This window comes from Paramisgurnus dabryanus, chromosome 11 (assembly GCF_030506205.2).
Source record: "Paramisgurnus dabryanus chromosome 11, PD_genome_1.1, whole genome shotgun sequence".
Taxonomy (NCBI): Eukaryota; Metazoa; Chordata; class Actinopteri; order Cypriniformes; family Cobitidae; genus Paramisgurnus; species Paramisgurnus dabryanus.
In genome coordinates this window covers 9,186,833-9,211,388 of record NC_133347.1, presented here as the reverse complement: position 1 = coordinate 9,211,388, position 24,556 = coordinate 9,186,833, and the positions used below count along the sequence as shown (strand labels likewise).

General features: G+C 37.9%; 1 protein-coding gene across 11 annotated transcripts in view; it reads right to left on the bottom strand.

The window, feature by feature from the left end:
* elavl4 (ELAV like neuron-specific RNA binding protein 4) overlaps window positions 1–24,556 on the bottom strand; it is a 98,545-nt gene that overhangs the window by 40,611 nt on the left and 33,378 nt on the right. For all 11 annotated transcript variants that reach the window (XM_065248481.1, XM_065248480.1, XM_065248479.1 and 8 more), the window contains one exon: window positions 18,647–18,887. In XM_065248481.1, the coding sequence (XP_065104553.1) occupies window positions 18,647–18,887 (241 nt within the window). The remainder of the gene's footprint in view (window positions 1–18,646; window positions 18,888–24,556) is intronic.

Genomic DNA, 24,556 nt, shown 5'->3' with positions numbered 1-24,556 from the left:
GCAATGTGTGAATAAAAATATAGATTACCGGCATTCAGAACGGACGACGTCAGACCGCGCTGACAGCTTCGGGCCAATCATAACGTTTTGATACAGATGACGCTCTAATGGACGTTTCCACACACATGCTGCTTAAAAGTCAAGCACACCTGAAGTTAACAACCACATTTCTTCACCAAAATTGTTTAAAACAGCTTACCATCTATTTGCTGAATTGCTGAAGTCCTTAGCACACCCTTTGTGAAGCCTAGTGTGCAAACAGTGCTGTTGTTTAAGACGCAGGTTCCGTTTGACGTCGCCTAATGCAATGTTGTTTGGTGACGAGCAACTTCGCGACCATCAGCGTTTGCCACAGATGTGAAAAGTGAAAACAACAAAATACTGACCGTGGATATGCACCGCTGGTCATAACCCACCATTGTTTACATATACAACACTGAGCTCGACGCGCCACATGTAACTTCCGCTTTCTCTCCGAGTTTGACGGTACTTTGATACTTATGTGTGAATGATGTGTTACTGGTAAAAAGACGTAACGTCACTGCGTGTGTGAACAGCACATTTGGGTGATTCTCGCGAGGGTGATTCTTATGAGGTGTCATGAAACATTTTGATAAAAAAAGTAAATGCAAAGTAAGAGTATAAAAAAAAGAGGCATACAGTTACAAACATCTCTTTATGTACTATTTTGCACATGATTTCAAATAACATCATATAAACCAATTTTGTTGTTTTTTCCACATTAAGGGGGAAAAGTTTCATTACCGCAACGTGTCCATGACTGGATTTGGTTTTTTGACATACAAATATTTAACAAAATATTTAAATAAAACACTTCAGTGCATATTATACTATAAACATTTACAGTAAAGAAACGTGGTATTTGGTGATCATTGGTAAATGTAGAGATAATAATAAGGAATATAAATGTGTCCAAGAAAAATTTCTCATCCACCGCAACAATTTTCAATCATTGTTTAAGCCCTCAAGGAACTAACATTTTCAACAACAAAAAAATTGTTGGAAGGGACATAATTGACTGTGACACTCAAGATGGCTTCCAGGTAAGCAGTTCTTATTTTTCTCTCCGGATAAAAGTAGAAATTTTGTTTGTCATAGTACCTAGACAACTTTTTAGTTCTTATTACCGAAACATGAGTTTGTAAATGCATATATTTAATGTAATTATCATGTTGCGGTAATGATAATTTTTGATAATGATAATCTAAAAAATGAAAATAATTCTAAAGGAAATATTTTTGAAATCCTCTACAAATAATGGTTATATTAAGTTCAGACCTAAATCTTATACAGTGTATGTGCAAAAAAATTGGCTTTAATAGCTTTTTAAAAATTCTAATGCTGGACACCTTCGTAATCTGGATTTGGTTAGAATCACCAATTTACAAATTCATGGTAATTTACCAAAATTACTGTTTGAAAGATGCTGATGTTACTTGCACAGTTTACGTATAGTCTCTGATACAAATATAAACAAATTAATTGAAAATAATTGCCATAGATTAAGAGTATAGATCTACAGTATATAAGTGATGTAAATAGATTCTGTATTTGGTTTTGGAAAAAATTGATACAAAATTCATATTGTATGAAAGTTTATATTGAAATCTTTTAATTGCAGACTTAAATCTTGGCAGATCCGACGATAGGTTATTACAAAACTTTAGTAATAAGAGAAAGATTTGAGAATCAGGAGACTCTCTTGCTGTTTCAGAGAAAAAAATCTGAATTTATTTTCTTTGTGATTTGTCTATGCGATAGGACGTCTTTAATCCAGTGGTTAATTTGAGGTTAACATTGAGGTTAATAGCTAACATTGAGGTTAATAGATACATTTCAGATTTGTGACTGTAAGTTTTCTACAAATGGTGTTAAATAGCACTTAAAGTGGTTCACTGGCTTGTAATCATAGGGGAACCAGTGGTAAACATTACCTATGTGAACCATAATGTGCTATGCTGAACTACATGTGGTGCTTTAGTCATGCTTTACAGTAGCATAGAACTTGTGGTTCTACAGAGGTACTACTGTATAGGCGCTATGATAGTTCCCCATGATTACAAGCATTTAGTACTATTTAGCACCATTTTTTAGAGTGTAGATATGTGCTGTGCTCATAAAGTAATTGCATGCATATGTTTATGTAAAAGAAGATAGAATTGAAAAGGTTAGCGTAAATAAATTGTGTTTTCAAAGTCAATCAGAGCTTCAGGGATAAGACCAGCTCTGGATAATGATACATTCGGAGAACATAAGACAGACACTGAGAAATCTCTCTGCTTAAACCTCTCCGTTTGTCTCTCTCTCTTCACTATTCCACTTCTATTCCTCTTTTTCCCTTTTCCCTTCGTGGCCCAGAGCGTTTGGCCCCACGTTGGCATGCCTCGCATTGCCATTTTCATAGTGTGTATATGTGTCTGTGTGGGTGGATGTGTACGATTGCATGATTGTGTGTTTCAGCGTACAATAATGGGTTCATGAAACAATCTCTTTTGTAATGCCCCTTTGCCTGATGGCATTTCCATAACATCGCTAGAAGTGGTCCTCGCCTCCTTTGGAGTTCCTGCCTGAGGATAAGGTGAGGCCGAATGAGACTACCGCTTCAGTCAAAGGAGATCCACCCACCAGTGTAAAGCACATATACGCACAGCAGTGTGACAGTGGAAATCGCAGTGGGTGAACAAAACCAGATTCTTCTAAGATAAAAGCACAATACGCACACCTACGCACACTTGGGTTATTACGTTTGTTGTTGGACTGAGTCATATTCTTAATATTTTGAGAAAATTAAAAGCGAATCCCTTTGTGTGTTCATTAATTATTAATTTAAGCGCCTAATTTCATTATTAGTCTTTGTAGTCATTGACAATAGGAAGAATAAAATCATCCTCCCTTTAAAGAAAAGAGGCTGCAAGTTGTTTTGACAATCTCTAAGGGCCTTTTTTTGGCAAGGCAATTATTTAGCTAATTTAATTTCCCAACGAACAGACACATTAACAGAACCTTAAACCGATCCTCTCTATTAAATATCTCGTAGCGCATCTGTGTAACAAAGTCCAGTGGCAAGACCTCAAAGAAAAGATGTAATATTGCACGCACATGTGCACGTTGCCTTGTGTGCCGTCATAGTGTGTCATAATAACACAAAATTTTTTTACAACAAGAACAATAAAACTCAGCAGTCAAATACACAACGATGTAGCCGGGTAAACACACACACACACACACACTGCACTCTGCTTATGGACAACTGTGATTTTGTTTTATAGCGTTTGGTGAGATTTCTAAAAAAAATGTTTCAGAACCTTTGGTGTGGATCAAAGTTATACACACAAACAAACACTTCCCTAGCGGTGCACCGGTAAATGATGAAGAAAGACATTCTTTACAGGTAATGCATTTATAAATCTAACCCAGGCGGGACGTTTAATAAAAGTAAAGTCATTTGCAGTCTCCGTGTGATGAAATTGCATTATCATTGCATCTCAACAAGTGAAATATCACCCAGAAGTGAAACCCAGTCATCCATAAAAATGCAAACACCGGCAGAGAACTGCAGGTCAGCGGCAACAAGTAATCAAATGTAAATTTTTGTCTTATTATTGAGTTATTGCGGATTTGCATTAGGCTATGTTTACATATTTGTGCTTAAGATGAATAAAGAGTGTTACTGCATACATTTACACTAGTACTGTCATCCACAAAATTACAGACCACAATTATTACACAAAGGCCAGTTATTTACTTCTTGAATGTGTTATTTACAAAAAACTAATTGGGCCCTATCTTGCACCCAGCGCAATTGACTTTGTCAGTGACGCATGTATCATTCGTATTTTGCACCGGCGCACAGCGGGTTTTTCCCTCCACAGACGCACGTCGGCAAACTAGGGAATGAACTTGCGCTCCCTGGGCGGTTCAGCGTAAAAAAGGAGGCGTGTTGCGGCGCAAACCATACCTGATGCTATTTTGCAGTTTCAAAAAACAATTGCGCCACTGACCAGAAAAAACAAGTCTAAAGTCAGTGGCGCGTTGCGCGTGGTTCATTATGCTATTTTAAGGGCGCATGCTTGACCATAATGTATAGCGTGCACAACGCGCACACAATTTGCTTATCTAATCTACACAGATGCAACAGTTATTTTTGCAAATCATAAATTGTTACAAAAAAAATATTAACACATGAGATAAGGGAAATCATAGTGGTGAGCATTGTGGTGATAGTTTTTATTTATTGTGTGGCTGCGTTAAAAACTTCTCATGCAAATAACGATTAAAATATTTTCATAAGTTTGTTGTGTGGCTGTATTACGTTTATTTTATGTAAATAATAATTAAAATGTTTTCATAAGAAACCTTAATGTATATGAACTTGATTTGTAAGTTTACTTTGGGGTTGGACCTTGCTTGCGTTTCTTGGGTCCGATTTCAAAGCCCCCAAACCCTTTCAGCGGTGAGGGTGGACGCAGCGATGTCCTCTGCTGGCGTCAGGTCATGTGTATAGGCAACCTCCCGTTACACGGCGTGCCCGATTTATGCTGGCAAGCTTGGGATTCCCCTGTCTCCTGACATCATTGTAGCGCTTGGCGCAACGATGGGGATGCCAGCTGATGAGACAATTGTGGCTATTTCCTCTCACACCTGTTTAACCTACGCTGATTTGGGCGGGTTTCTCCTATCCCCATACAAAACAACCTCTCTGTCTTTGACTGCTCTTACAAAAACGTCGGTCTCCTCGGCTGTGAACCGCTCCTGGCGTGCGCCTGGTAAATCCGTCATAATAATAGCAACCCGCCATGGAACTTGCGTCCTTGCGTTTAAAGGGAATGTTGGATAGCGTTCTGATTGGTTTATTTGACGTTACGCCCAAACCACACCTATGAATAATAAACCTACTTCAGACCAACCCCTTATTGATTTGCCCCTGGCGCAAGAGTTATTTCTATCACGTATTTGTTACTCAACTGTTTTGTCCTATTTTCTTACCATTGTCAATTCGGTTTAGGGTTAGATTTACATAAAATGACTTCCTTACCCAAACCCAACTCTAACCCTAATGCCAGGCAACAATGGTTTAAAAATCATAAAATGTATAAAGCAATACTTAAAGTGACAACTTAACGCAAACACCAAATCTAACCATAAACCGACGTGTCAATGGTTTGAAAATAGGAAAAAACAGTTGAGTAACAAATACCTTACAATCACACCTAAACAGAAATATGCGACATGTTCATGCAAAAAAGCGAAAAAAGACTCACAAATTTATGTGACTATAGGTACATAATTTCGTGATACAGGGTTGCACATATATATATATCTATATATAAATATATAGATAGCATATCATACGTGAAAACATAAAAGGTTTGTCTGTGTATTTAGACAAACATATGTGGTATAGACACCTACACATAGAATATAAAATATCTATTCACATAAGATCATATACCCACGCAGAGACGGTACATGAATCCAAAGTACGCACAAACACAATCTCTTCAGCACAGTCAGGGTTACCTACAATAGACGGCAGTGTAGGTCCCAGAGAAGGTTATGGTCAGGTCTGCCTCATGAATTCATTAATGAAGGAAGCGAGAATCACACAGAATGTTTCATGGCAAGCCTACTCTGCAACATGCCTATTCTGTAAATGTTTCATAAAATGTTTGATCGGAAGAAGAACTGTGATTATATTCTGGGCTTGGATGCTTTCTTATAACCTTGTGGTGCTTGGCTTGCATCAAATTTATGATAATGTTTCCGCGTCAGATGCAAGAAAAGATGATCAATAAGCGTAAAAATGTGCAAAAAACGAAAACAGACAAAACTACAGAAATATGTACAAATAAACATCGAATGACAACGCAAAAGAGAATAATCTCTATGTTGTTTAATTAGTGCAATGGTTACATTAACTTATATATTTTAATTGTCAATTACAATTGCAAACTGAAATGATGCATTGCGCTTTTAATGAGCTTTTAATGAGTGTGGATTTCCATTTTTCCAGCACTCTCTGTTCCCCAGCAGGATAGATGTGCGGTTAAATTTGGAAACGTCAGAGATGCTTTTTCAAAGACAATGCTTAACATCAATTAAAAGGATATTTTTCACAAATAAACAGCTTATGACTATTAGTGTGTAGGCTCCTGATGGGTTTTTCATTGCGATGGGACACGACAAAGAGGCAGGGGTGTTGTAGTAATGCGAAAAGGCTCGATCGAGACTGTTGCTTTCTTTCAAGACCTAGGGAGTGTCTACCTACTGCCTGCCTACACAGGCATCCAGACCATCATTGAAGATCATAAGTGACTGATTTGGAATGTTCAACATAGGTGGCATCTCCTCGTGCCACACAAATAAAGCTTGGGATGGCGTTAACATCTGGCTAAAAAAATGACGCAATATTCCAATAAGCATAACAATATGCAGCGTACACTAATCTTTTGTCAGTGCTTTAATTATTGAATCTAATATATAATATTTTTGTTGCAGTGCATTATGGGATTGTTTTTACTAAAAAACATTTAATATTGCCTTAGAACCAGGGTGAAACAAGGCATCTTATGTGGTGGTAGCATAATTATTTTACCGTTTTTGTTTCAGTACAGTATGCTCTCTAAAATATTACCTACATGAAACTCTCATTAGGTTTTGAAGCAGAGTGCGATTTTGTTTAATGTATTTGATGCATATGAGCAATGTTGGGGGTAATGCTTTACAAGTAACATGCATAAGGTAATAATATTACTTTTCTGAAGTAACGAGTAAAGTAACACATTACTTTTTAAATGTACACATTAATATTTGGGTTACTTTTTCAAAAAAGTAATGCAAGTTACTTTTTTAGTTTTAATTAATTTGATTAAAAAAATTATGTACTGAATTAAACTAAACGTAGTCACATTATGCACTCTATGCTTACACGCCTGTGTGGGAACAGAAACTGAGATGGCAGGCCAGAGCTCGACAAATCTGCAATTTCTGAATGCAGAACTTTTCAGTCATAAAAACACCTGCAAAGGCCTAAACGAGATCAAGCCTCAGCCAAGAAAAAGTAACACAAAAGTAACTAAAAAGTAACATAAGCACTACTTTCCATGAAAAGTAACTAAGTAACGCAATTAGTTACTTTTTGGGAGTCACTTAATATTGTAATGCATTACTTTTAAAAGTAACTTTCCCCGCAACACTGCATATGAGTCCCTAAATGCACTGCATTTTATAATTTCTTGTCTAATTATGTTTCTGTTTTAAGAAACATGATACATAATGTGCACACAGTTATGTTTGTTGCTCAGAGATGTCTGTAAGTACTGTAAAAGCTTGCTGGCACATTTGTGAACCCATAGCATTTGTGTGCCTAAGAAACATTATTGATATCATTAGTTATGACACCAATACTCTAGATACACAAGTTCCCAGGTCCGCTGTCTTCTTTTCTCCTGTAATTGCCATCAACAGCGTCTTCATGATGGCGAAGATGAGGATGATGAGGAAGGGCAGGCGTAAGCTGCCCCCTCTCTAGGTTCCTTTGGCTCTCTGAAGCATTTGAGGAACACGCTGAGTTATATGGGAGAAATGAGATGTTTCTCTCTCCACTAAATTGCGGCTGTTTGGAGTGGCGGGCGCCCATTTGAAGAAGCCGTATTTGAACCATTACGCCTCTTCCCTCAGCAGCAGGAGCTGGAGTGTGTGAGATGATAAAATGAGCGTGTGTCCGGTGGGTGTCCTTCTCTCTCTCTCTCTCTCTCACACATACATACAGTATGGTCTTCATATTACATATCACTTATAATAACTCCACACACACATGATTTATCATCAAAGCTTTGCACATGAAAGATGTTATGTTTGACTGATTTTCCCTGTTCTGCTGCTTGGCAGTCAGCTAAAAGTCTTCGCAGTGGATCCTTGCTAATTTCCCCCTCTCCGTACATCAATTGTTGATGCATAATTTAAAGGCCCAGTGCTTCCATTGATTGAAAATGAGATGAACATTGTAGCAAACACAACACTGCCTCCAGCAACACGCTCCCCTCCCCTTCCAAACCCTCCGGCAGCCATGTTGTGCCGACAATAGCAGTTCCCCTAAGCTCGAATGGGGAAAAGCTGAAAGCAGCATTCGTGCGGTAGAAAAAAGCACAGAAGATGCGAGATGACAGTTAAGTGAGCGCGTGATGCTAACGCACCTTGATTTCGCAAAGAAATGGGGAAATCTGTTTGGTCAGACTTGAATTTAGTCACATTTGGGATGTGAAAGGCTAAAAGAAAGGCAAGACAAAAAACCATTTCAATTTGTCAAAACAAATGCATCACTGCTGTTGCCTGCCTGACATTTTGCCCTTGTTGCTACAGCATCTTGAGACATGAAGCGATCCCTGCAGGAAAATACATTTCAAAGACATTTTTATTCCATCTTAAGGGGATTTTACATGCTACTGTATGTGAAAAGCGGCTAGTGTTGCTTGTGATCTTGTCATCTCTCTTGTATACAGGCTTTTCAATACCTTTCAAATGTACTGACAACAATGAGATGGATCGGTGTCCAAATCTGCTACCAGAATGGTTGACATCCCTTAAAGCACCTTCAACATAATAAAAACCCCATTCTTTATTTAATGTTTGAGTTTTCATTTAAGAAATGCAGGTAAACTAGGTTAACCACGAATAGAGCTCAACCTAAATAAATGTGTCTGGTTTGCAGACGTTAATTCCTGGAGGGGACTCATTTTACAAAGTACAAAACAGCAGAAAGAACCTCATGTCTCCACTGTTATTTTTGTGCAAAGCTTTTATGTTTGTTAAAATCACCTCCGATTGGCCAATGACACACAGCAGTCATAAAAGATAAAATGTTCGCGCTAGCAGTTGTCAACGTCAAAGGGGTAGTATTGCCACATTCCAGCTTGGCAAGCGGCGAGGTGAGGAGCTCAGACCCGCAACATGCGTCACATGACCGTGGTATGGTGGTAATCCGGTTACCGCCCCAGGCCTATTCATCATTTTCTGTTTTTATGCAGGTTTCTTTCAAATATAAAAGCGATTAAAGAAGCATTTACTTGCGTTCTAGGTGGAAAAACAAGTCAGTGGCAAGTCAGTTCCTGAATACCATGACACACACACAAAAAAAAGTCAAATTCACTTCTCAGAGGCACCGGACTCTTTCTGAAACTGACGTTCTCCCCAACCTGAAATGAAACACAGTGTTTCGAGTTTTCCTTTTCTGTGTTATGTTGTTTGCACATGTGATATCAGGAAACAAGGTAATGTGCACATGACGACGAGATAGGTGACTCGCTGCGCAATTGAGTTACCCCCCCATTTGTATATGTTTTACTGAGATTTCTAATCTAGTTCGCATTGACCATCAATATAACAAACATCCTGTGATAAAATTACATTACGCCATCTACCCCCGTAAAACGAGTCTTGTCCGAACAGGGCTTTTCTGTGCCTATAAGTGCCTCTCTCTCTCTCCTATTGAACCGACCAACTTGCAGTTACCGCAAACCATTTAAAACAAGCTTTGTGTTATTGGCAGCTGTAAACATGCAGCATCTGAGTTCATGTCATGCTAGAACCTGTATAATGTCTAAAGACGCCAACTTATGACTTAATGACTTTTCTAATTAGCATAGTGATATTGCATCAAAAGAGACAAAACGCGACTGAAGTGTAATTAGATAATGTAAGGTGCAATGAGATAAGTCTCTGTTCTTAATGCTGTTTATCATTGCATCTAATAGCCTTAATTCAACCCATTTGTACATAAAACACTTAAGGGCTGCCTAAGTGCTCTCCCAGACAAAAGCATCATTCTGATTGGATTTGCATTAGAGATTCATGTTTCGCTAAAAGGTTGTGCAAACCCATTAGTTTACCTGACCTTGCGTAAACTTAAGGCCTGTTTCCTCACATACCACCCGGCTAGATTTGCCATATAAAGTTTTGTGTGTTGAAAGCATTGTACTTTTTCCTGTTACTTATTGACAGATTGATTAAAGTTTTGCCTTTGTTGCCTACTGTATATTTAACATTTCGCTCTCTTGCAAACCCTTTACTGTAAATCCATCTGAAGCTGTCTGCGTTTTTGCTGTGCCAGGTTTGCGACAGCTGGAAGACACAGGAATCTCCCACCCCCGGTTCCCCCTCTGCTGTGCTGAAGCCCGCGGCGTGTTGGCATGTAGCCTGCAGTGTGTGGGCTGTCTGGGAGGAGTATGCATGTGGGAACGAAAGGAGCCCCTGTAAATCTGGGACACCCCAACGAAGCGACGTCAGACCCAGCATTAGATGACAACGCTGGCAGCCGCCCCAGGGAATGCTGAAATCCCACGCTCTTCTGGAACTGCTGGAGCTGCGTAAAGCCAGTGGCTAATGCCAAGCTAACCGCAAGGTAATGTTAGTCACTAACCTCACCAGTGCTAAAACTGATGTTGTGAAACAGATAGTTGCAACTCTAAATTCTGATTGGATGAACCGTGTTCAAAGTTATTTTAAAATGCAGATAAACCTGCAACCATGACATCTATATTAATGTGACGATTTGATACGTTGCTTGGCAACAGTAAACAGCCTAAAGTACATTTCAAATGATTTACCGAGTGAAAAAATTTTTTTTTTACCCTGATTATTATAGATGGTTTAATCGGACACATGTGCGTTGCTGTGGCTTTGAGCTTGGCTGAAGTTAACTTCCGGTCTGTGCTTGTTTATCGGTCTGGCTTATGACTAAACTGAGCATTGGAACAAATACCTTGTGGAAAATAAAAATGTTTTGGTTTCCAAAAAAAGAGGGGAGACAGTGAGCATGGATCACCGCTGTGCAAATTTGGCAGCCGGGCAAGAATTGAAGGATCTGTGGATAAGAATGTACTGTATACATTAATTTTACACAGTATAACGTTAGCTCAGTGTAATGTTGGATATACTTTAGCTATGATCCCGCCGTTCGTTTATGTTGTTGCTGCTGAATATCTAAATATTAAAAAACTTTTTTATGATTTTATTGTATGGTAAAATTACTGGAGAACCCTGCTGAAAAAACAGCATAGACCAGCATAATTCCCATGCTGGTCCATGTTGGTTTGGTGCTGGTTTAGCTGATGGTCACCAGCATACATGGAAATTATCAGTGGCGGCCATGACTCCTTTTATCGAGGGCGCTCGATGCGAAGTTCGTCACAACTTGTATGTAGCCCATCGTGTGTGTGGTTCGTAATTTCAAAATATGTGTTCTGCGCGTAAAGTGATCCTATGCGCATCACATGTCATGTCAAAATAAGTGCCTGCTGCAGATGCGTCTAAAGGGTTTATGATAAAAGAGACGATCGCGCCAGATACTCGCATAATCTCATGCATAATCAGTTTACTGTTAAGAGAGTGTCTTGTGTGTATTTTGTGAGCGTCTCTTTTATCATAAACGTTTTGACGCGTGTGCAGCAGGCACTTATTTTGACAAAACACGTGATGCACATGATACACATGACGCAACAAACACATATTTTGAAAACACGAGCAACACATGACACATATTTTTAATTAGCGCCCATTCAGAAGAGCAATAAAGAACCGCCACTGGAAATTATGCTGGCCTATGCTGGTGATCACCAGAAAACCAGCACTAAAACACAACATATACTGGTCTTGCTAGTATGCTGTTTTTTCAGCAGGGAAGACCGTCAATAGAAATACTGACTGGATTTTTAAAAAGTCAACAGTATTGTAAAATGTCATAAACCAAAGTCGAATTCTCATCACCTGCAGTAGCTCCATGGCACAATGTCCATGAGTGCTAACCCCTATGTATGGTTGTTTCACAAAGTAACGAAGCACCAAAACCAGTGACATTTACAATAGTTGGACCTCACAAAAACAAGTGGACCAGGGAAATTAAGAAACAGTGTAAAAAAGAGAGAAAATAAAGTAAACATTTCTATATAACCCAATAGAGGATAACTAAGTTTACAAATGAGGATGATTTGTTTATATTTTCTTACCATGTTTGTCAATGGATCGGGATGGTGTCATTGAGTGCATTGTCAAGCAAAGTAAATGAGGTCTGAATGTTTTACCCTGAATAACTTATCATTTACATTGTTTACCTGAGCCTGAATGTGGAACATTTTCATTTCCCCTACTACCAATTTCACCTGTGTGATTGCACCATTTAGATCCCACACAGCATTTTTGTCTTGGTTTAATTTGACCTTATGCTGTTTGAAACAGGACATGACAAAACGTGTAAAACAGTTCGTGTTTTATTTCAACTACGTCAGACAAATGCTGAGCGTGTTTGACATGGAGGTTTTTTGTACGTTCGTAGCAGTCTAACACTTACTAAGGTGTTGCAAACCTCAACATGCTTCTGCAAACATCAAGCACAATGAATTTTTCATACTACTACATCTGCTTTTCCCTGCAGTTTTTAGTCAGTATAATAGTGTGAAGGAAAATCTTACTGGTTTTAAATCACGGTGGTGAGTCTTGGTTGTCTGCTTGATTTGCCACACACTTGACTCTGACACACTTGACGCGTATAGCCAAACGAGTGTGACCGTTCTAGGCCGGTTTCTAAGGCACATAGTCAAAGCTTTGTGAATATTCAGTTTGTGATGTAATCAAAGATGTTTTCCTCCTAAGCGTTTGTCATTTATATTTATGAAACAGCTGCTTACAATGTCTGTTCAACATTTCAATGTGAATATTTATGTAACAAACATAAAAAAAAATTACATGAGATAAAAGTTTACAGATTGGATTTGCACACTGGCCTGCGAAAAGAACAGCATGAATTTTCCTACTGGTCTAGATTGGTTTATGTGGGTTTGGTGCTGGTTTCTGATCTTTCCTGTGAAGTTATGTCTACTGTATGGTGTAAAATACAATAAATAAATAATAATAAAAATAATTGGCTGAGGCTTGATTTTGTACAGACCTTGCACATGTTTTTATGATTGAGAAGTTCTGCAATTCAGAAATTGCACATTTCCATCGCAAAAAAATATCAAGCTCTGGCCTGCCATCTCCGTTTCGGACTCAAAACTATTCCCGCTCAGGCGCGCATGCATAAAGTGCGTACTTCTATGTGACTACGTTCAGTTTAATTCAGTATGTTGTGTTTTTTTTATCAAATTAATTAAACCGAAAAGTAACTCGCATTTCTTTTTAAAATAAGTAACTTAAATGTTAATGTGTACATTTATAAAGTAATGCGTTACTTTACTTGTTACTTCAGAAAAGTAATATTATTACGTAATGCACGTTACTTGTAATGCGTTACCTTCAACACTGTTCACAATAGTCTATACATATCTGCAAATAATTTTGGTGTTTATACAGAAAATAAGAAACTGACTAAACAACTTGACTATTCTCCGCCCTGCTAGTGTGCCATGTGACAAACATAAGTCACATATAGTAATATATGCTTCCATATTGATGTCGGATCACCGAGACTCGCGCGCTAGCTTGGCAATGGACAACGGACGTCACATTCAGGTGGGCAGAGTGACAGATGGTTGGGTGCGAGGCGTGAGAGCGGGTTGTGTACCTGAACAAGCAGTCGCACAAAGCAGCCGGGCTCTTTGATGTAAGATACATAAGTGTTAAACACAGAGTGAACCAATAGCAGCACCGCAGCCTCTGCCAAGCCATTAAATACCAACAATAGCATCTGTGGACTGGGCAAGAAGGGAAAAATAATGAAGCAAAATGGCAGGCGACAAAGCAGGCTGGGAGCGATAGCGCGCGTCGCCTGCGTTTGTGCTACACAGGCAGAGGCCTGGACCGCAGGGGGGTTGGCAGTGTTTCTCAGAAGCCATTTTTAATCGTGCTGTAATTATTTACTGCTTGAGGAATATGAACAGAAGATTATGTGCAGTCGCTCTTTTTTTCCCTTCCCCTCCTCATCAAATGGAAAATCACAGATGCAATCAATTCACGCTCCCGCCTCAATGTGTTCTTTTTCTGCGGTATCATTATAAACACAATCGTGTTCATTTTCACGCAGAAAGGAATCCGGCAAGCCGGAGAAACTGACAAGTACCCAATTCTTTTCCTCTTCGAACCGCAGCTCAATCAGGCTTTTCCATTTTTCTTTGTGTTGATAGCCAGAAGCGTTAACACTTTCTTAATGTATTCCATTAAAAGTTTTCATTCAATATGCTTCCTGGCTCACAAGAAAATCACCTTCGCTCCCCATGGGCTGTGTGTTTATCCTCACTATTAGCAGCAGACAGGGTGTTGCTGAGAAAGCAGCGCTGGGCTGGGGATGTGTGCATTTTGAGTAGGGGATTTTCAGCTTGACTCGAACCTTTATAAACAAAGGCTTTCCGCTAAGTTAGCAGCATAACCATCTGCTTTCTTCGGCATCTCAACACAATTCGTTCCGTAATGACTTCTGAAATGCTTTTCCCACTGAGAGGAATGTGATGAATCCATCTCTGCTGACAGTTTACATAATCGCTAATAAATATTGGCCCGCTGTTTTTTTTTAATTCGCAGTATATACAAAAATGTATTTATTTTGTGCAATGAATCGACCAAACATTTAAGGATTTATTTAATTGTTTTTGTGTTTACATCAGTTAATGATAGTGCTTTGTATATGTGCGCATTCTCGGCACACACGCGTGTTTCTTTATAGAGCTGCATCTCAGGATTTATTTTTATTTAATCAAACTGATTTGTTATTAAATGGTCACATCAAAATTGCTAATTTTTAACCCCTTAATTGGCGCAAATGCCATTTGAGTGCGGGTGGGGTGAAGATGACACCTTCAAATTAATATAAATTTGGCATTTTTTGGTCTAGAAGCTAATCTTGGTCTTATTTTAATATTTTCACCTCCTGTGAAAACCCCCAAAGTGTCTTCTTTTTAAATGAATAAATTGTTATAGCAGTTTACATTTATTTTAATAAATAAAAATAATGCAATAACATATTTATTGTATAAATAAAATAAAAAACTTAATATTTTACAAAAGTAGTAATGCAAACATGGAGCCATAAGTCTCAAGTAGTTGTGATCCAAAGTTAAAATCACAAACAATGTAGTTTGTGTCACACTTTTAGTGGTTTTACCAACAACGGCCACTAGATGTCAACGGTTTGCTGCATACTCTTGTCACAATTTACTAAATTACTGTCACTGCATTAATATTACTGCAAAAAAGTAAATATGAAAACTACATTCTTAAAGCTTTCCAATAATATACAGTTTGTCAACATTTTTGAAGATTTATAATAGGATATAGTGTTATGAATATATAATAATTAATATGCATTCCTAAGGGGGGGGGGTCCTGTAACAAAAAATAGTGACATTTCGCAGGATATAAATGTTTTAAGCACACTCTCTTCATAAATTAATCAATTACTTTCCCTACATAATTTATTTTATAAATCATTGTTGAAATATGTATTCTAGAGGCTTAGACCGTTCCAACAATATATAGTTTGTTGTGATAAACATAAAATTTACATGGAAAATATTGAAGTAAACTTAGGTGTCCCACTCACGGGACAGCGCCACTTAAGGGAAGATTTAAATAGACTTATATAATAGACTCAATGTCATAAAATATGACAAACAATCATAAAACTATTAACTGTTAAATTTAATATAAGTAATAAATAACATAAATGTAATATAAAGGCCGTTTCAATATTTTTTCTTATTTTTTCACAAATTATTATGACTGGTCTATAGTTGGCATCATTTCCACCAAAAAAAGACCAAATCAAAATCACTTCCAATTTCAATCATTTCCAATCAAGCTGTAATTTTATATAATTATGCAAAAGTATGAATATTTATATTTAATAAACACAGAGTTAATTTTCATAACTGTAATATTGAATGTTTAAAAAATTTCTCCTGAATATTCTTTCTCCTAAAGCATTTTAAACAAATGTCATTATCACTGCATTAAATAAATAATGATTTGAAATGTGGTGCAAATAAAATGTTTTCACGACGTTCAGTAGAAAAAATAAAAATGACAGAACTGTCCTGTGATGCATGTAAATCCATTCGTGTACACTGTTAGTAGACAAATTTAAATAGTGAGAGCTTAAACTGTGACTAAGTGTCACATTGCCAATTATGAAAGACATTTATATGCATACAAGCATATATTAAATACAAGATTAAGCTTCTTCAGATCTCATGCACAGTCACAGGTCAGAAAACAAAAAATAGGAGAGTATGCCAAAGTGAAAGAAGTAAAATATAAGGACAGATAAACAAAAATATGGGGTGGCACTTTGGCAAGCGGCAGTCACACGGGCTTAATGATACTTCATTGCATTGCGTCTCATCAAAGCTGACAGGTGCGGGGGAAACATAAAGTGAAAAGAGGACGCCTGTCTGTTTCACTGCAAAGGGCCCAACGCTTCTCACCTTGTCGAGGGAGTCATCTTTAGCTTTTCAACACGCGTGTTAAAGCTTCTCGTACGTCCAAATTCTTTGAAAAGCTAAGAAGTGATTTCTCGTCGCTCTCCATACCCTATAGATGAAAGCCGTTAGCGGGGCTCCCAAAAACTGATCTGGTCTAATATATTGACATTGCTGATACAATCTTTGATGCTCGCAACTATTTTGAACCCCAGCTAATGATGGCACTAGACAGATCTTGCAGCCTCTCTGCGTTTACAATGATAAAGAAGCGATTTGTTAGTTTAAAATTCGGAACTAGGAAATTGCACCCTTGGGAAGACAGTGCAGAGCGAGCTGTTCAGTATTTATGATGCACTGTGTGATCCTCAGTCTGAGCGAGGGCACAGCATGAAGACAGTTATTGGTCTGGATACAATATTTCTTGTAGTATATCCCCCAACCTTATCTTATTGGACAGTTTGTGATTTAATAAAACACGTTCTGTTTGGTGTTTGGCATGCAATCCCACATTTTTGTGAATATCCCACATGCAAACATACAGACTGCAAAAGGAGCATGTGTCAAATCTCATGACAACGTTTCTAATGATGATTTTCTTGCCCAACCATCTGACTACTTGGCAATGAAATCCTTCAAAACTTGTGGTCAAGAGCCAGGAGTCTCTCACTCTTTTTTCCTTGCTTTTGTTCAAAAATCAGTGGCTTTAGGCTTGGCCCTGTTTTAATAAGATTATCCGGAGCGAAGTGTCACTAAGTAGGATATAAAATGGAGGCCATTATCTGGCATTATCTCTGAGCAGCCTCCCTATCCATCTGCTTACCACCCACATAGTCACTACGGTGGGATTAGAAGTCTGATTAGCAGGGGAATGCTGCTTTAAACAAACCTACTGTATGTATCTCTCTCTTTCTCACCCTTTTGCCTTTGGGCTCTGTAAACAAAATAGCCTTGAAATTGCAGTTTGACCTGATACAACAGTGTTCAACAGATCTAACCCATGCTTGGGATGGTGTAGTACAAGGCATTCTTTGAAATTTTAGATATGGGGTATTCAACTGTACATTAATATGATTTTAAGCTGTTCTATTTTGTTATATAATAATTTAAGCTTCACATAATGCTTTTCTCATGAAGAGGTTTGTGAAAAACATAAATGTAAAAAAAAAACTTTACTTGTTAGCTTTAAATGGGATATATCATGAAAATCTGGCTTTTTCCATGTTTAAGTGCTATAATTGGGTATCAACCTAGAAAATGTGATAAAAAAGATCAACCCAGTAGCTTAGTTTTGGTAAACCATTCTTTGCAAGCATGTGAAAAAATAGGTCATTGAAATGTGGCTCCCCTTGTGATGTCAGAAGGGGATAATACCGCTCCTTAATATGCACTATCCAACCAAGACACTGCCATTTAGTGCAGAGATCAACTCATTTGCATTTTAAAGGACACACCCAAAAATTACATTTTTGCTCACACCTTAAAAGTGGCAATTTTAACAAAAAATTATCTATATGATATTTTGAGCTAGAACTTCACATATGTACTCTGGGGACACCAAAGATTTAGTTTACATCTTAAAAAAGTCTTGTGAAATGTCCACTTTAAAACCCATAATATCCAAATAAAATAAGCTTAGGCTGTTTGCCGGGCTTAGCTAGTTTACAGTAACATCTTTAAAACCAGCAACTCAAACTTATTCTGGTTCAACCTATTGGTCCTTTAAAAACCATAATATCCAAATAAAAAAAGCTTCAGGGGTGAAAAAGTTTACAAAGACACAAGCTCTCTCTCTCTCTCTCTCAAGTTAAGTATGTGCACTCAATCTGCACAGACTTCTCAAACTTCGTCAGCAAATAAGGTGACTATAAATTGTAAAACATAGCATAGCTGGACATGATTTTTATAATTTCATTCACCGGGACCCTGTGGCAGAACCCCTCAACCCCATTTCTAGATGAATCAGCTATATGACATATTTTGGATCCAAATTTCGCTGAAAGGTGACAAGTTTTCACCCCTGAAAGCTTAAATCAACCTAAGGTGCTGGGCTTATAGCTAGTTTGGACGTTTTAGATCGATCTTAAAAACTAGCAAATCGAACTTGGTCTCATTCAACCTTTTCTACAGCATTGTATAGGCCTTTCCTCCTCTATAGGCTACGCATTTCACCATGCTATCGAAAATATTTTTAAATGTATTTTGTATTTCCCCCTTAGTACCTGTGATTTTGTCCCGAACTAGCTTGCAAGACTCGATCTCGCCAATGCTGCCGAAGAGGCTGCGAAATTCCTCTTGGGTCATATTCTGGGGCAGGTAATTGACGATGAGGTTGGTCTTGCTGTCGTCATTAGGGCCACCGGTCTGCATGGGTGAGGGGCAGCTGCGACTGTTGCTGGAGGGCCCGTTGGCTGTGGCGGAGTTGGGCCCGTTCGTCACCTGAGGCTCCATGTTGCTGATTATCTGCAGAAAGAATGCACGGTTACGGGATGTACCAAATTGATGGGAAGTAATCCACAAGTTCCTAATGACAAAACAATCTTTCTTACGACATTGGAAATATGTGACCCTGTCTGTAGAAGCTCAGCTAAAGTCAGTTTTGTAATTTACTGTTTTCCACATAAAATCATCATCTACATAATGTAAAGAACATTCAGTGAAAATATAACCTTGATATCATTAATTTCGACATGTCAAAGATGGATAAAATCAAATCTCATTATTACTAGATTATGAGACTTTAGCCTGGATTTTACAGACACAGTCACAAACAGTATATAAAAAAAGATAGCATGTTAAGAGAGGTTTGGGATCATCTGTTGTACAGAGTTGCACTTGCAACATCTATTATCTGGGAAAACCTCACAGACAGACTTTAAATAATACAATGCGTGACACACTTACAAGAAACTGTTTATGCATCTCTACACTTTCAGTAGCTTTTTCCCATCCCACCTCCCTCACCTCCTCCACACTCTATCAATGATATTTTTGAGATTGGTTTGCGTTTTGATGGTTGGCTCAACTTGACAGGGTAACAATGTGAGCCCTTCAGCATGCAGTAACTGTCATGGCAAACAGCACTTGCCACCGGTTTAGCCGTGTGCGTTTAAGAGCAGATGTTTGAAGAGAAGCGCGCTGGCCCTGGGGATGGGGGAACAGAGAAGGGCCCTAGACTGTGTTGCTTTTCAGCCTCAAACTTTTTATTTTAAGATGATTCCACACTGCTTCTAAATGTATTCAAGCATTTGCATAAAGAATGTTTGCGCGCATCTACTCTATGTGTTTAATTTTGTCACTCGACTCTGTTTGAGGGGGCTGGGTGACATCTACAATCCTGTCATATTCTGACTGTCATGAAGGTTGGAGATGTGCATACGTGGGGGAGGGAAATTTCTTTATGGATGCATCTTTTAAAAAAAGCGAGGTGTATTCGGGGGTTTAAACAACAGCTACGTCAGTCAGAGGAGCGTGTTCACTTTAGCTTTAACACCTTTTATAAAACATGAGTCTGACCTTCTCACACTGTCCGAATGGCTATTCCAATGCCTAATGACAACCTCACTGTGTGCCGCATTTTTAAAACGATGGCTGAATTCATTAAACAGCTGTGGCATTTTGGCACATTGGAAGTTAAGCACACAAAAATGGTCACTACTAGAATTAAAATAGCACACACACATTGAAATAATGTAATTGGGGAACAATTAAAAATAAATAAACATAGATTAAAACACCATTCATGAGCTGATTGTAGCTAGTTCTAAACTAACTCTGTAAATCAACTATATTTAGGCTACGTTTACACAGGAACGATCTGAAAAGAAAACGCAAAAGTGGTGGTGCGTTATCACTTTTTATTCTGCGTTTATACAAGCGTTTTGAGGGGGAACACTTCTGACACAAAAGTGTGTGATATTCGATGTAGTATGCACTCCAGGCGGCTAGGTGGCAATGTGAAGCACTGACACACAACAACACCAAGTCTGTGCGCCTATGTACAACCTTCTTCCTTGTTTTCATAGGTCTTGTCCAAACCGTCTGGTTTGCCTCCTACGAATTGGCGCATCAACAATTTGATGGAGGTAATTAATGCGCCTAGTAATACTAGCTGTGAATATTTCATACAACTGCTGGAAAGACTCTTGTATATTTATCAGAGCTGCTATGGCAACTTGAAGGTTCGAAGTATGGATATAATCCGACATGTTTGTTGTTATTTTCTTGAACTGGTGCATGCCTGTGACATAAACGCGTACTTGACGAAAGCCACCGTGAGCAGACTTTTGCGTTTTTACCCCTTTAGATGAAAACGCAATGGTAGATAGTTTTTAAGATTTCCACTTTGGAGGGTGGTTTCACTTTTTGGCGTTTTTAAGCCCCAAAAAAGCTGTCGCTGTGTAAACGAAAGGCACATCCGATAAAATATTTTTACGTTTTCACCCTCGAGCATTCTTGTGTAAACAGGCCCTTAAAGTCAGCATTAGACAGAAGTGGCAATTTTCTTTATTTCCCTATCGCGACATATATCCAAATAAAATGAGAAAAAAGTATAGGGTGGGAATTGATTTCGTCCATTGGGAACTGATTGAAAGTTGAAGTTGGGCATTGCTAACAAAACACAAGGAAAATGAACTTCAGGGATTTCCTAATAGCACCGCCCTCACGCCATAACCAGCCCAGTCTCACAATATTACGTACCTATAGTCACGTAAATGTTTTATTCTTTTTCGTGATACTGCCACGCATTTCCGTGTTTTTCGTGACTGTATCAAGAATTTCTGTTTACGTGTCATTGTCACGTATTGGTTACTCAAATGTTTTGTCCTATTTTCTTACCATTGTCGCTTTGGTTTAGGGTTAGATTTACATAAAATGACATCCTTACCCAAACCCAACTCCCACTAACGCCAGACGACAATGGTTTAAAAATAAGAAAATATAAAAAAGTAAAAATAGTATAAACTAATACTTAAAGTAACATCCTAACGCAAACACCAAATCTATCTCTAAACCGAAGTGACAATGGTTTGAAAATAGGAAAAAGCAGTTGAGTAACCAATACGTGACAATGACACGTAAACAGAAATTTGTGATACGGTCACAAAAAAAAATGACAGTATCATGAAAACGAATAAAACATTTACGTGACTATAGGTACGTAATTTTGTGAAACTGGGTAACTCATGACACAAAGTCATTTCAAAGTTGGAGGTTAACATTTTTGATTATGAGTGCACATGAATTTAGAAAAAATAAGGGCACAGATTAATCATTATTTAAAAAAAATTACAATATTCCATAAAAAATAAAATGGTCAAGTTAGAATTCATGTTGACTTTAATATTCATTCATGTACTATGTGATACTATGTCTTATACCACTATGTGGTGTAATTTAGATCAAGATGTGCACTGAAAGTGAAGCAAAAGCACTAATGTTTCCTGCTGATAGATTCATGAGTGCAGAATAATAGAGATGGGTGAGAAAAAAATGATCTAAGCTGAAATTCAGCTGGTGCTTATTTTTAGCTCTTCATAAAAATGCTCCTCATCTGCACTCTGAAGTTCAATTCCCTTTATTATTGTGGGCATATTTAGAAAGGTTAACAATTTTTTACAACACCGAGGCATTGTTTTCATTTTGAGTTTTTTTTAGAAACATACTGATACACTGTTTTACAATAAACAAAGATAAAAAACACTTTAGTTGTTGTAGCGTATTAATAAAAAATTGCAAAAACATCCTGAAATGTTTGTAACATTTCTCTTCCCTAATTGTTCTTTAAATTTAACGATTTTTTTGTGCGTTTTAATCAGATATGACTTTGTTTTTCTTCTGATGTCACTTACTGTAGTGCACCCTATTGGATAAACTTCAATATAACAATTTCCTTATTTATATAATCAGGATTTGCATTGACTATAAAAGATTTTAGCTATGAAAACTTTGCTCATATATTTCAAAGAAAAATCAGTAAGGCAGACGTTGCAGCTTCCCCTTAGAGAATCGGCTTTTGGATCAATTTCGTTGCCTCCATTTTTAGTCTTTTATATATTGGCCTTTTCCAATGTGACAAACAGAAAAAAGGTGCCTGCAGCCCATAGGAAGCCCATCTGCAAAGCTCTCAGGATATGCATGTAAATGGATCCTGTGCTATGCCTCTCTGCAGCAAATAGGGATGAACGGCACAAAGGGACAAAATAGCAATCGGCGCAGCAGGTCTTGATTGGTGTGTGCGTGTGTACAGTACATGTTTATTTGTATGTGTGTGTGTTTGAGGAGAACTTATTAAGCCTGTTTGCTGCTCTCGCTGTGTGTCGTTTCTGTCTCTCTCTCTCTTTCAAAAATAAAAAAAACGTTCAAAGCTCACGGGATGAGAGCTTTGAATATTCCGGAAAAGAAGCGGATAAAAGTGGACATTCATTCATTCTGATTCCAGGGACCTGTTGTGTCTCAATGGCCAATTAAAGACCTGCCCTTCCTTTTCAGTACCTTCACCAGCACTTAAATGTTGCCTTGTTATTTTCCTGTGCTTGAACTCCTCTTGTCATATTTGAGAAGGGTGGTTGTTCATTTGCATATTCAGGATTACATTTTTGCCGCAAAGGCTGTGATAAGTCAGAATGTTATATCGTTTTTTTACTTGATAGGTGAAAATTAAGTTGAATGACAAGGTTGATAAGGTTGAATTGTCCAATAAATGCATAATGATATAAATTAATAACCATTTCACAGAAATCACATGGTAATAAATTAGTAGGTAGTTTACCAGATTGAAGGTCACTCTAATTAAGCAATAAGAAACCAAAGACTGCTATAAAGGGAGTTGTTATGTTTCCGCTAACCCCTCTGCTGGGACTATTAACACAATAGAGCACATCCTTGAGTGTCTTACGTGCCGAAACTTTACATTTTCATTAATTTTGACGAATGTTCATTATAATGTTGGAATTGTTTTGTAAAACATATCTGGAGTGGATAGAGTTTATGTATGCATCTAAATTTCGCTTAAAGAATATTTAGTAATATTTCTGTTTGTCTTCTTTTTATCAAATGCAGTAGTCATTAACTATGGATACGCTCCTAAAAATAAAGTTGCTTCAGGATGCCTATAAAGAGCTTTTAACATCCAATGAGTCTTTCTGTTTCAAAAAAGGTGATTTTTTATTTTTTGGGCCATTTTTGCCTTTATTTGATAGATATTAATTACGGAGATGACAGGAAAGTATAGGGTGAAGAGAGGGGTATGGGATTGGCAAAGGATCGCCACCTGGATCGCCAGAAGTGCGTCTGCACCATGTGTCAGAGCACCGTCCACTACACCATCGGCTCCAACCACAAAAGGTGATTTATGATTATGTAAGGTGCTTTACAATGAAAATTGAAATTAAAACTTACTTTTTTATGGAATATGGAATATCTGTGAATTTAATTATTTAAAAATAATTCATGTGCCCTCATAAACTTTAATCAAAAACGCAAATCTCCTCCCCTCCTCTCTCTTTATTTTCGGTCACCGGGAATGGCAAGAGGGCTGGGCCCGGAAAAGATCGCAGCGATTAGCAAGTAAGCAACATAACACTTCAAACGATCCAGTCAGTTCTCGATGGAAGAAATTCATCTTTTTCTCGTTTCAGAAGCCGCTTCACTCGGATATATGTCATGACGGGGAAAATAAGACAGTAGCTACTTCCGTTTTATGCCCACTTTAAGTAACATTTGACTAAATGGTTCTGTAAGGAGCCAAAAATGGTTCCTCTATGGCAGCGGGTTCTTAAAACTTTTTCAGCGTGCATCCCACCTTGTGTACGGCAAATTCATTTGCACGCCCCCCAAAGAAAATTTATGACAAAAAACAGTTCTAATACTTAACATTTTAATTAAACAAAACATATTAAATTATACAAAGTAGTGCTATTGGTTAGTAGCCTTATTTTTTTAGATTGAATTACCCAGAATTCATGATAAATCAATGTATTTTATAAAATGTCTTAAAACTGGGGCGCCCCGTCACCATCTTGCGGCCTCCAGTTTGAGAACCACTGCTCTATGGTATCGCTGTGATTTATGTTTAAAAGTGTACTAAATTAAACAGCCTGTATCTTTTCCAAAACTCCACCCTCCAAAAG